General features: G+C 34.3%; 1 protein-coding gene across 1 annotated transcript; it reads left to right on the plus strand.

Moving 5' to 3' along the window:
• The first annotated feature begins 593 nt into the window (after nucleotides 1-593).
• Nucleotides 594-6,689, plus strand: LOC107847948 (signal peptide peptidase). Its single transcript, XM_016692565.2, has 12 exons — nucleotides 594-797; nucleotides 1,183-1,283; nucleotides 2,383-2,498; nucleotides 2,596-2,747; nucleotides 2,864-2,949; nucleotides 3,051-3,178; nucleotides 4,620-4,670; nucleotides 5,004-5,090; nucleotides 5,197-5,266; nucleotides 5,671-5,807; nucleotides 5,897-5,974; nucleotides 6,407-6,689. The coding sequence occupies exons 2-12, from the start codon at nucleotides 1,244-1,246 to the stop codon at nucleotides 6,479-6,481; spliced, it is 1,020 nt and encodes a 339-aa protein (XP_016548051.2). The 5' UTR covers nucleotides 594-797; nucleotides 1,183-1,243; the 3' UTR covers nucleotides 6,482-6,689.
• Nucleotides 6,690-13,729: the final 7,040 nt, after the last annotated feature.

Raw genomic sequence — 13,729 nt, forward strand, 5'->3', positions numbered from 1 at the left:
GCTTAGTATGTTTCTTAATATTTTGTATATTTATATATGTGTGTATATGATATATATATGGTATAAACTTTATATATAACATACTTTGTATATTTCTATTATAAATATAATACTTTATATATTTATGGGTATAAATATAATACTTTATATATCTATGAGTATAAATATAAATTAGCAGTAAAATAATGTCTTAAATAAGGGAGAAAATTAAATAAAAGATAAAAATAATAATGAGAGAGAAAAAAAATATATTAATTAGAATAACATTAAGTTTGAAATTATAATTATCTTATTTTTTAAAACTGCTATATACGTAATATTGAAAAAATAATGTTATAAAGAGAGTTTATGTAAAAATTTAAAAGATTGAGGTTATATGTAATAATAATAAAAGTTGGAATTGAAGTTGAAAAATTGTGAAAACAACAAAAACTTATTTTTCCTTTTCAGAAAATTTTTTCAGAATTATTTTCTGAATTTTCATGGCCAAACACGATAATTTTTAACTTTATTTTTTTTTTTGAAAAAAGGAGAAAAATTTCCATGGCCAAACCGCTAATAATACTTGACTACTAGAATGAGATGTGAAGGTTACGTGGCAGACTTTCATTGGTCCGAACACTCAATACTGACGTGTTTCTTCCAACAAAAAGCCTAAACCCTTATTTTATCAGCACCAACACAAAATAAAAATAAAAAAATCAAAATTCCCAAATCCAAAAATCTCCCCGATCTGCGTGCTTGGAGAAAGACAGAGGGGGAGGGAAGCGTACATCAGTTTTTGTTTTCCTTGTAAGGTAAAGATGAATATATTTGCTTCAGGACTAGATTTTTTTATTAACTGATTTATTGAAATATTGAAGAATTTGTTTTTTCATCTGATTGGCTTCAATTTAAATGTTTTTTCTTAAAGAGAAATGGGTTTATGTTAAAATGGTCGAATCCAGTGTTTTACTTTGTACTTTTTATATATTAGGTAGGCAAAATTTAGGAAATTTTGCAAATTGTGATTTAATTGGGGTTACCTAATCTGTGCAAATCTTTTGGAATGAATAAATGATTTTTTTTGGAGGTGTTTGATTGACAGATTTTTTACTTTAGATAAAAATGTGTTTGGCAAAAATTACTTTAAAAGATATAAAGTTTGAAAGTTGGGTGCTCATGTTGTTGGTTTTCCTATAGGTTCCTCTTGCTGGGGGAGTCTGAAACCGGAGTGGACTTCTGAATTTTAGAACCTTTGAGAATGAAGAATATGGAAAGTCTCGCAAATGTTGCTTTATTAGGTATGGTTTCCGTTGATTTTGATTCATGCATTATTTCTTTTGATAGCTGAATTGCATAATACGCTTGTTTGATGTAGATTTCTTATGATATCTAGACAATAAAGTAATCTTTACTGAATGCTTAAGTTTATTGTGGTAATTCTTTGTTGTTGATTGGAGACACAATGTAGGCAAATATGTGGTTTCTTAATCGTGAATGCATTCTTTTCCTATTTAATAAACTTTGCAACATGAGTCATGCAAAATATTAGCGTTAGTTTTGTAACCAAGAGTTTGGTATAGTGGTCAATGAAGTGGCTTTGGACCACATGGTCTTAAATTCAAATCCCAGTAGAGCAAACAGACTAGGCAACTTGAGTGTTAAAAAAATTACTAACTTTGATACCTATGCCGGTGGAAGGTAGCAGGTGCGTGCAAGTTGGCCTGGCCACCTTGATTATAAAAAAAGTAACTTAATTTTTGTAGGAGGGTTTGGGCCCCCCCCCCCCCTTTTTTTTTTTTTAAATTCTCTGCAGTTGCATTTTCTATGTTTGTGTTGTTGGAATTTGAGGTGTGGTTGATTATGACACTAAATATCCAATTGATTAGAGTAAATTCTATAGCGGTTGAAATGGATATTTAAATCTTTTAGGCAGTCATATTACTACTGTCGCCATTTTCCTATATGGTAAAGTGGGTCCATTCCACATATCCAGTTCATTGGGTAGACATAGTTCATTGGATAGACATAGATGACCAAATGGGTTCCTTATAACATTTTTGGCTGAATGAAAATACATTCTGATCAAAATAGAAACTTTTTTTTTTTTAGCATTTTCTGATGTATTCGATTTTTTCAATCATTTTGCTTTCTTGAGAGCATTACTTGATAGTTAGCTATGCCAATATTCAAAATTTACATGCACCCTCAAGGATAGTTTTGTGATAACCACTTTTTCTCTTTTTCTAAACCCCCTTTCAATGCTTGTCCATGCTCGAATAATATATGCCCTCTGGATATTAGAAAGTATAAATAGGTGGTCATTGAAATTTCAAATCACTTTCTAAATTTTATGTTGACACAGTTACCGTAAAACTTTTGCTTTTTTGGTGGTTTCAGGTTTGAGTATGGCACCACTAGTGGTGAATGTGGATCCAAATGTAAATGTTATAGTAACAGCCTGCCTTACTGTCTTTGTGGGTTGCTGTCGTTCTGTCAAGCCTACTCCACCTTCGGTATATCTTCTGGAATCCAAGTTGCAGCTTATCTTTTTTTGTCCTCAATCTTATCTGTTTTGATACCACCTAAAAATATTCGATTGCTGTTTTCCAGGAAACAATGTCTAATGAACACGCAATGAGGTTCCCCTTGGTTGGAAGTGCAATGCTCTTGTCATTGTTCTTGCTTTTTAAATTCCTGTCAAAAGACCTGGTTAATGCTGTATTGACGTGCTACTTCTTCGTACTTGGCATTGCTGCACTTTCGTATGTTCTCTCCGTATGGATCATTCTACTATGCTTAATATTTTCTATTTCAAGTTACTGAACTGTAGTTTTTCTGTGCGTATGCTTTATGCATCTTTTTCTTTATGGTTTTACAGGGCGACATTGCTACCTTCTATTAAACGTTTCTTGCCAAAAAAGTGGAATGACAATCTCATAATTTGGCACTTCCCATATTTCCGCTGTAGGGACCACTCTCTTATCTCTTCTGAAAATGCCAATTGATCCTTTTAGAATCCTTGGGCGTCCATTTTTCATTTTGTTTTTTCTTCGTCTCTTTTTCAGCTTTGGAGATTGAGTTCACAAGGTCTCAGATTATTGCTGCAATTCCCGGAACCATTTTCTGTGTGTGGTATGCTAGACAGAAGCATTGGCTAGCTAACAACGTTTTGGGCCTTGCCTTTTGCATTCAGGTTTGTCAGCATATCTATCTAAGTTACATTCTTCATTTTTACTGGATCACCAAATATTTTTTTCTTTCTTCCTTCTTTCAACCTGTTTTGGATGAGGCATAGCTGTTGTATCCCTTTTTTTGCTTGCAAAAGTCAAATACTCATTTAAATACACATCTCTCTTGTGTTTAAGATTTGCAGCTGTTATTATTCCAACCCTGTTATTCCATGTTAACAAAATAATATTCCAACCCTGTTATTCCATATTAACAAAATAATCTTGTGTGGGTGCCCCCATATTGAGTTACCACTGTGTGCATGATGAGTTGCCAAGCCTGCTGGTAATAGTGGGTTGATGGCTAATATGGTTCCTGTGTCATCATCAATTTTATCTAATAAATAAAATGCTTATCATTTGTTCTAAGAAAATGTCCTTTAGTACTACTCACTAGTCCAATGCCTGTGGTTGTGATGTGAAGATCTTCTCTTTTGCTGGTTGGTTGTTTATTGCATCATTAATAAGCTATTGCATATTTGTCAATCATATAATTTGTGAGCTTCATGCTTCACACACAGTTTGTGTGACTTGATTGTGTGAGTATGTCCATTTGTCCTGACTATACAGTCTTAAATATTGTCACTTTCAAAGGCCAAACTAACTTGGATTCGTATTCTGAAAATATGTTTAGTTTGATGGATTCTATATAATTTAGGTAGAGTATATTGTATACTTCCTCTGTCCAATTTTATATAGTTTGTTTTGATCAGATCATGATTTTAAGATGTTATGGCATATTTTAAAATTCTTTTATTACAATTCATGTGATGCATTTTCCTATTTGGTCTGTTTAAAAGAATGATATTTTTTTTCTTTAACTTTAAACTTTTCATTTTACCATTAGTGAGATGATTTATAGCCCATATCTATGGTTTTTTTTATAAAAGCCAAGTTTCAAAAGTTTTTCCTTCTTTTTAAAAATCCATGCCTAGTCAAAGTGAATCACGTAAAATCGATGAAGGGAGTAATATTGTGATAGTGGAAGAATAAGCTACTAATGGTTTAATAGTTAGTTTTACACTGAAACATCTTACAGAAGTTAAAAAATTTTTAATTTTTCCCATGTTATAAAATTATTTTACCTTGCTGAAAAGACCTGAGAATTTTCAATAGTAAATCAATTTGAATGTTCTGAAAAGTTGTGTAAGATAGTACCATAAGTGCCGTGGTATTAATACAAATATGTATTAGTGCAGTGGTTTTGGATATGCAATGGTTTTGTACTGTGTGCCCTACCCACATCCCACATTGGGTCCTTACATTGAACTAATATTACTTGTTATTGTCTATTGTATGCTTTTGAATGATTGGAGATCCTTGCAAAGGTGAAAAGTGTTTGGTCCTCTCTTAAGTCTCATCATGTCTACCTAGATGAATGATATGGATTTCCCATTTTGATTTCAGGGTATTGAGATGCTTTCACTTGGATCATTTAAGACTGGTGCCATCTTATTGGTAAGGGAAGAAATTAGTGTTATATATGTAACTCTACATGGTTCATAGGTATCATTCTGTTTATGTTTTTGGCCTTAAACCAAATATCCCTTTGTTCTTTCTTATTTGTTTTTTGCCAAATATCACTTTGAACAAGTGGGAAAAGAACTTCATTAGCTATTTCTTATGATTTTACCGACACAACTGCATCCCTTTTGCTTGGATTTATATTAACACCTAATGGTAGTGTTTTTAGGCTTCTTTGCTGTATAGGCATTGGTACTTGCTCATGCAACTTTCTATAATCATTAACTAGTGGCTGATGCGGAATGCCCATGGCTTTTGAAAATGCAGGGAGGACTTTTTGTGTATGACATCTTCTGGGTCTTCTTTACACCAGTGATGGTCAGTGTAGCCAAATCTTTTGATGCTCCTATCAAGGTGTGCGTGCATAGTGAACCTTTTTATGTCGTCGATTCTTTAAAATTTCCCATTCCCCGCCTTTGTTAGTCACTCTGTCCTGATTACAGAATTGCTTTGTCTGCAGCTTTTGTTCCCCACAGCGGATGCTAAACGCCCCTTCTCAATGCTGGGTCTTGGAGATATAGTTATCCCAGGTATAACCTCTATTTTTATAAAATATTATTTCTGTTTTTTACCTGTGCTATATTTGTAAATGGCTATGGAAGTTCACAGATTATTAGCATACTTTTTTTTTACCAGAACAGAGGTTAAGATAATGGAGGGATCCTCCAGCTCAAACCATTAGATGTTTCGGGTTTGAGGCAGTAAGAGGAAAAAATTGGAAAGAGACACTGTTGGTCCTTCGTGAACGAAAGAGGGATGCGGTTTACCATATTAAACAAAAGTTTTCTTTCTTTTACTGGCCACTGAACTTATATTTTTCTTTCACAAATGCTTATTATTTGCTATTGCCATGGTCTTGCATCATTTTCCTTTGCAACTTCTTCTTTGCTTGAATAGATACACTTGGTAATATTTGATCACTTCAATCTTTCAGGAATTTTTGTTGCATTGGCCCTCCGTTTTGATGTCTCCAGGGGGAAGGAGCCCCAATACTTCAAGAGTGCATTTTTAGGATACACATTTGGTTTGGCACTCACAATATTTGTTATGAACTGGTTCCAAGCTGCACAGGTTGGTGTCTGTATAAAGCATTTACACTTTATTTCCCTTTGCTAGAAACCGGTGCCCTTAATGTTGTCTTGACATTTGTTTCTTTTCAGCCTGCTTTGCTATATATTGTTCCAGCTGTTATTGGTTTCTTGTCAGTACATTGCATATGGAACGGGGATGTGAAGCCTGTACGTTTTCTCGACAATCTGTTTTTCCCAAGTCTACTAGCTGACTTTGCTGTTTATGGCCCTGACTTGTATTATGCTGCTTACCCCCATTTTTTTTAAGCTATATACTATATGGATATTAGATTTCCTTGTCAGATGTTTTTTGGAAACACTTCTTCTAGGAGTTCAAGGATATTGGAAAATGCATCTATTTTTGTTGAAAACTATTTGAAGTAAGAGAAAGGAACAGAGGTTTCTTGCTGTTTTTAAGAGAAGCAAAAAAGGATTAAAACTTGTTTTGTGCCGTTGAATTGATGATCTTTGATAGAGTATGATCCTTCACTACCTTTTATATGGAGGAATAAGCCTTGGTATCTATAATCAAGTAGTAAAATTACATTTCCGTTTCAAACTCTGAAGCTATATTCTTGTTTCTTTTTTTTTGTTGAGCAGTTGTTGGAGTTTGATGAAGGAAAGACTGAAGGCGCTGAAGAAGCAGAAGCCAAAGAAAGCAAGAAGGTAGAATGAGGCCAAGTAGACAGACTGACATTAAAGAGACGATGACCTTTCAATTAGGTTATGTATCACCGTGGATTAATAGTCACCCGAGGCAACAGAGATTGTTGGTTAAGCAACAAAGTTGGTTGTATTAGAATTTTGAGACTGACCATCAATAGTACTGGCCTTTTATGTTACACCTTAAATTGATATTATTAAATGTCAATTTTTACTTTCATTTTCGGCTGACTTTTTTTCACATTTCGTTGCACTTGCTAGATTCTTTGAAATGCTCAGGCGATTTCAGACTTTTCAGATTATAAGTCAAGATTCTTTGAAATGCTCTGGTGATTTCAGATCACAAGTCTTTAATGAACATAGCATCTGGTGTAAAGTCTTTCAACATATGGCGACTTTGGTGTTTAATTATTGAAAGCATTGAATAGCACCAGCTCTAAGTGTTCTTTGTTTGGAAGGGAAAGGAAAGGAGGACGAGGGGCAATAATCGAGGGGAGGAAATTGAAGAAAAACCAAGTATATCGTCTCTCCTTTGGTTTGGAGGGATAGTGAGCATGAGTTGAATTCTATTATCATTTTATGCTGGAGCAAAAATCAAGAAGGTTGTATTGGTACGGAACAAAAGGGTCGTCCTTTACACTTTTTTTTTGAAAAAAGGTGTTATCCTCAACTTCATTACCTTTTTGTACGCTCTCTTTAAAATGTTTGATCAATACTTTATATTAAAATTGTACATCTAGACACACAACATTGTTGTTCTTACCATGCATAGAAACATAATGAGAGACTCGATTTATGTTATGAAATAACTAAGAATAAAGAAGATTTATGTTATGAAATAACTAAGAATAAAGAAGAAGAGTAGAGATAGAAGAGAAGAGATTTTTTTTATCTCTTGAGGTTGAATTACAAGGAAAGAGAACTCCTTTATTTATAGGGGAAAATTAACCTTGAGGTTTTCTAACTTTTTCATAAGTAGATATTCTATATATGGTAAAGTAGACATTCACTATATATGGTAATATATTTATAATACCCCCTGACTGTCTAATTGATAGATAATGTGCCTTGTTAAAATCTTACTAGAAAAAATTTAGTAGAAAAAAAATCTAGTGAAGGAAAAAGGGTATACATCTCTAACACTACGTATATAGACTGCCTCATTAAAAATCTTACAAGGAAAACTCAGTGGGACAAAAAAAGAGTACAACGCGTATTAACTCCCCCTAATGAGAACATCCTTGAACCTTTGTAACCCGATCTTGTGCACCATTTTCTTGAAAGTTGTAATTGGAGGAGACTTGGTAAATAAATCAGCCACATTGTTACTTGAACGAATCTGTTGCACGTTAATATCACCATTCTTTTATAGTTTATGCGTATAGAAAAGCTTTGGCGAAATGTGCTTCGTTCTATCTCCTTTTATGAATCCTCCCTTAATGATACGATTCAAATGGCCGCCTTAGCTTTCAATGACATCATTCGAAGTCAGTACGTGGGGCATCAAGCTTTGGTCACATTAAGGAAATGGGATCCTACATGGAGGGGTCGATTTGAGTACACCAAAGAGCAATCCCACGTGTGAAAGATTGCTTGGAGCATGGAAGATTGAGGACTCACGGTTTGGGGCCTTCATTAAGGATATTTTGGTTACTTAGCCTTGTCCAAGTAACACTCCATGACCACCCTTTTTCATTAAGGGTATTGTGGTCATTTTGTTATGTAATAAGTTAGACTATAAATAGGTTCTATTAGTTCATTTGCTAGTTAGTTTATGAAAGATGAAAGATTGAAACACTTGAAATCCTCTCTCTTGAGAATATACCACCTTAGTATAGTCTTAGTTAGGACTTGAAAAAGTTATCCTTAGTATAGGGCTTGGAAAAGTCAATATTGTTCTTTGGTTGGAAACAGTGGATCTTGAGGTGAGTCGATTACCTTGGCGGTCATCGTAAGAGTGTGATTTTGATTATTACATTTATTAGGGGTTAATGTTGAAATATACTTGGTTCTTAATCTTGTAATAATCTTAGTCTCACTATCTATCCTTTCATTATTTTGCAAATCCGTGTGTTTTTGTGTTTGTTATCTTGTATCCCTTTGTGTTGCTTGTTCTTCTCACATTTTGTGGACTGATTTGTATCATTTGGTATCAGAGCATGGCTTGATCTTGTTCCTACGAGATCAATCTTGGGCTCGTAAACTTGAAAATTAAAAAAGTGTTAGAAAATAGAAAAATCAAAAAGAGACAAATTTGTCCATTTTTGGTGTTCTTGGCCGAAATTGTATTCTTGTTGTTGTTGTTGTTGTTTTGGCCGAGATTTGTGTCTAAATTTAGGTGTGTTTTGATTGTCTTAGTTGTTTCTAAGTGTTAGTTTTGTCTTCACTAACACCCTTGAGTCTAGATCCAAGTTGAGCTTGAACATTGTTGTTGGTATTGTTGTTACGGTTTCAAGAACTTGAACATTGTTGGTGTTGTTGTGTGGACCAAACTTGAAGGATTTGTTGTGGTTTTTAAGCTTGAAAAAGGTGTTTTTGATTGTTGGAGGTTCAACATGAGGCTAGGTTTTCAAACTTCTATTGAAAGTTCTTGTTGTTCTAAACTATCTTCATGTCTAGTTGCAAAAAAGCTCTTCAATAGTGTTGTTTGATCCAAAAGCCAAGTGGAAAGAAGTGAGGCCTTTGTTAGTCTTTAAAAGAAATCCCAAAGACCTACCAAAAGGGAAGAGAACAAAAAGATCTACAAAAAATTTGGTACTAAAAGAGGGAAAAAATACCTTTTTAGGTGTCCAAAAGAGGAAAGGGCCACCAACCCTTCAAAAAGGTGTCTTGCCCAAAAGGTGTATGACAAGTCAAACCTTTTTGAATGTGCAAAAGGGCTCCAATCTTGATATTTTTCTTCCCCAAGGCCGAAATACACTTCTTCAAGAATTGAAAATTGAACTAAAATTTCAAAGTTGAAAAAAATAAGAACCTTTCAAAAACCGCAACCAATCCTAGACCGTCACATCACCAATTTTTGTACAATACCGAAACTTAGGGCTCAAAATCTTGGATTCTTAGTTTCTTATTGTTGATTCTTCGTTTCATTTTTTTATTCTTTATCCAATTGGCAACTAGTAAATACCTACTAAATTGTAAATTAGTTTTTGAATACGTTTCTTTCGTGTCTTCGTTATTTGTGTGCTTTTCTCGTTTGTAACTCGTAGTAACTTCTTTATTTCAAGTTCATAAGTGAATTTTATTTTGTGTCTTGAGTCAATCAAAACAAGAATCCATTTCGGCTGCCAAGTTGGATTGACATCTTACTAACTACCGTAGTATAAGCAACTTTCAATATTCGCCGCTCCAATTATAAGAATCACAAAGGTGAGTGTATCGAGTGTTGGTAAGGAGCTTTTTTTTTGTTAGGTACCATGGCTGCACATAATTTCAAGGCCACGTGTGATCACATCCATGATGATCTTGAAGATATGCAACAACACATTGAAATTATACGCCAATTGTTACCCAAACACTTTCCTCAAAATTTAATTGTCCAAAAAACTTGCGGTAAGAGCTTCCTGAAGGAAGTTTTTGCCCAATCTTGTGATGGACTTTCACATCGAGGTAAAGACGAACATACTCATGAACGTCAGGGTAAAATAGCTAACCCTTATACTTTTGTGCATGTGAATGATAATTGTGTGGCTAGTAGCCCATTGAGTGTGAGTTATAGCTTGCCTATATGTGAGTCTATTGTTTCTTTTCCACTTGATGATGATGTACTTATTATGAGTGTGGATACACTAGTTGATCCTATTGATGATCGAATCGACTCTTCTTGTAAGATCGATTTATGTCCACCTAGTGTTGAAGCCATTGTGTTGAATGAAAGTACATCGTCTTGTGAAATTTATGTTGATCAACTTTTGTGTGAAAATTGTCCACCTCTTGAGGATGTGTGTGATGTAATTAATGAATCTCAAGTGTATGATAATGTTGAAAATATTGATCAAAGGAATAGAAGTGAACTCGAGAGCTATTCTTGGGATAATTTTGCACTTGAAATCTCTTTGAAACTTGATATTGATCTTTTAGAGAGTGATGAACGTGTTTGTTCCGAATCTGCCCGTGATATAGATCATGCTCTCTTAAGGTATAATATCTTATTTGAAGATGATATAACCACTCCTAATAAACCTAGTGGTGGAAATGATGGTATAGCTTGCCTTAGAAGCTATAGCCAATATGCTAACCCACTATAGTGTGATAACATTCCTCCTAAAGATGGAAATCTCTTCTTGGAAGATGAGAGTACTCTTAAAAGTAAGGGATGCGTGGTTTTGGAAACTACTTCTCCTTCTACTTTGTGTGACTTTATTATTGAGAGTACTCATGGTGATGATGGTGAAACTAGTAGTGAGTACACACATGAGGGCACCTTAGTATTAGTCGACTTGAGTGATACCTTTCTCTACTTTCTATTTTCTCTGGATAATATGTATGCTATTGTAGAGAGTATGCCATTTATTTTGGGTGGAGACCCTGGGAAAGGGGAGTGTTTTCTAGACCCGTGTCTATGGCCACTCTTCCCGTTTGACCCCGGTACCAAATATAAAATTGGTGATGATGGTGCACCCAACTTGTTGCTTGGTTTACATGACAAGGAAAGTATCATTTTTGGTGAATTCTATAGCCAAATCCTTTGTGCATTTTTCATTAATTATGTACTATTTAGTTCAAAGTATCCTTATTTATATTCTAAATATGTGCAACCTTGACATGTTGAAGTGATTTGTCGTGCTTACCCTAACCCTCATGCCATGAGGAGTTTGTATTTGTGTGTCATTTCTTTGGTTTTGCAAGGTTTGGATTCGAGGTCGAATCCTTTTCAAGAAGGAGAGGATGATACGATTCAAATGGCTGCCTTAGCTTTCAATGAAATCATTCGAAGTCAGTACGTGGGGCATCAAGCTTTGGTCACATTAAGGAAACGAAATCCTACATGGAGGGGCCGATTTGAGTACACCAAAGAGCAATCCCACGTGTGAAAGATTGCTTGGAGCATGGAAGATTGAGGACTCACGGTTTTGGACCTTCATTAAGGACATTTTGATTACTTAGCCTTGTCCAAGTAACACTCCATGACCACCCTTTTTCATTAAGGGTATTGTGATCATTTTGTTATGTAATAAGTTAGACTATAAATAGGTTCTATTAGTTCATTTGCTAGTTAGTTTATGAAAGATGAAAGAACACTTGAAATCCTCTCTCTTGAGAGTATATCACCTTAGTATAGTCTTAGTTAGGACTTGGAAAAGTCATCCTTAGTATGGGCTTGGAAAAGTCAATATTGTTCTTTGCTTGGAAACAGTGGATCTTGAGGTGAGTCGATTACCTTGGCGGTCACCGTAAGAGTGTGATTTTTATTATTACATTCATTAGGGGTTAATGTTGAAATATACTTGGTTCTTAATCTTGTAATAATCTTAGTCTCACTATCTATCCTTTCATTATTTTGCAAATCCATGTATTTTTGTGTTTGTTATCTTGTATCCCTTTGTGTTGCTTGTTCTTTTCACGTTTTGTGGACTGTTTTGGCATCTTGGTGGACTGATTTGTATCACTTAAGTTGTGCTATGCATGCTGTATTATCTTCATAAAAATCATGGGTCCTTTGTCACATTTCAAACCATATTTTTCTCGAATGAGATGTATCATTGATCCTAACCATACACATTCTCGGCTAGTTTCATAAAAAACTATTATTTCATCATGATTCAATGAAGTGGCTAGATAAGAATGCTTTGTATATCTCTAAGATATGACAGTACCACCGCATATGAATACATAGACTATTTGAGATCGAGCTTTATGTGGGTCAGATAAGTACCTAACATCAGTATGACCAATAAGATGGGACTGCAATCTTTGGAAAATAAGATCATGCATTTGATCCCATTTCGATGTCTCCTACCAGGAGCAGAACTATACCTTGCTAATAAATTAACCGAAAAGGCTATAGGCCTGGTAGTATTTGCAAGATACATGAGTGCACCAATTGCACTAAAATATGGTACTTCATAATCAATTCAAATTGGTATATTTTTCATTTCAGCAAATAATCTATTGCTTTTGAAAACTCTCTAAGAGTTTCAATAATTTTCAAGTTGTAAGCTTATACAATATAAGGATTATATATAAGTTTCCCAGAAACTTTTATATGCTTCAAACATTTTGAATCCTTAGAAAATTTTCATATAAATTTTGTCAAGTGACAATATTCAGCATTTAATGAGTGACATCTTCAAGTATTTGGACTGCAAATCAAATAAGTTTTATGTTTACCAAGATGCATCCTTTTATGTCACTTGATAAATGTTTCTACGTCAGCATGCTTAAATAAACGTAGAATTCAGATCCTCGTGATCTTTCGTAATATTGTGCCAATATTGTATCAAAGATATTGATGATATATTGATTTTTATCATTTCGTATCGATTCACAATGCGACATGACATTTTGAGATCTCAACACATCATTATTTTTAGGTACCTGAACTTCTCATAAGGTTTCATGAAGTGTTATGTCGTAGTCAGAACCGAATGCAAAGAAGGACCTTCCGAGTAGAATCCTTAACACAGACTAGATGATAGAGATACCCTTTGGAGATTAATCTCCGAGCTCTAAGATATGATATAAACTTCTACTTAGGAGCTAGGGAACCACCCTCGCACTCAATAATCAGCTCATACGGGAATTTAAAGTCAACCTTATAGGTACGACAGTCTAAAGATACATAACATGAGTGTAACAAATCCATACCTAGAATAATATCAAAATCTACCATATCTAATTCATACAAATCCACCACTCTTTAAGAGAACATTGTCTTCTTATTATGATTATCTGCTCCTTATCCTTTTCTTTCATTTAGAATCGATTGGTCTACCACGCTTCATACATGCGTAGACTTTGTTCTTTAGGGATACAAAATAGGAGTACTTGCAGCTTAAATATGAGATGCTTTCGGCATTTGACTTGAATTATCTTTTGATTGGAGATTTGGTGATAATTCCTAACATATTTCATAGTCACTTATAATCTCTCCCTTTATGTTAGGAAAACTAATATACATCCTCCATCTTCTTTGAGGAATCCATCTTTGTGCATCATGGTATATTCATTAATCATATATCGCACATCAAAACTATTAGATTGAATAATTGATTCCTGACCTTGAACCAATTGAGAGGGAAAAAATAATCATAATTTATT

The sequence above is a fragment of the Capsicum annuum genome, chromosome 11 (assembly GCF_002878395.1).
Source record: "Capsicum annuum cultivar UCD-10X-F1 chromosome 11, UCD10Xv1.1, whole genome shotgun sequence".
NCBI classification, from domain to species: Eukaryota; Viridiplantae; Streptophyta; class Magnoliopsida; order Solanales; family Solanaceae; genus Capsicum; species Capsicum annuum.

Excerpts from the sequence above, each read along its gene's own strand:
- LOC107847948 (XM_016692565.2), top strand. The coding sequence starts at position 1,244 with ATGAAGAATATGGAAAGTCTCGCAAATGTTGCTTTATTAG. Across the intron at positions 2,950-3,050 it reads GCACTTCCCATATTTCCGCT|CTTTGGAGATTGAGTTCACA; the intron begins GTAGGGACCACT and ends TCTCTTTTTCAG. Across the intron at positions 5,808-5,896 it reads ACTGGTTCCAAGCTGCACAG|CCTGCTTTGCTATATATTGT; the intron begins GTTGGTGTCTGT and ends GTTTCTTTTCAG.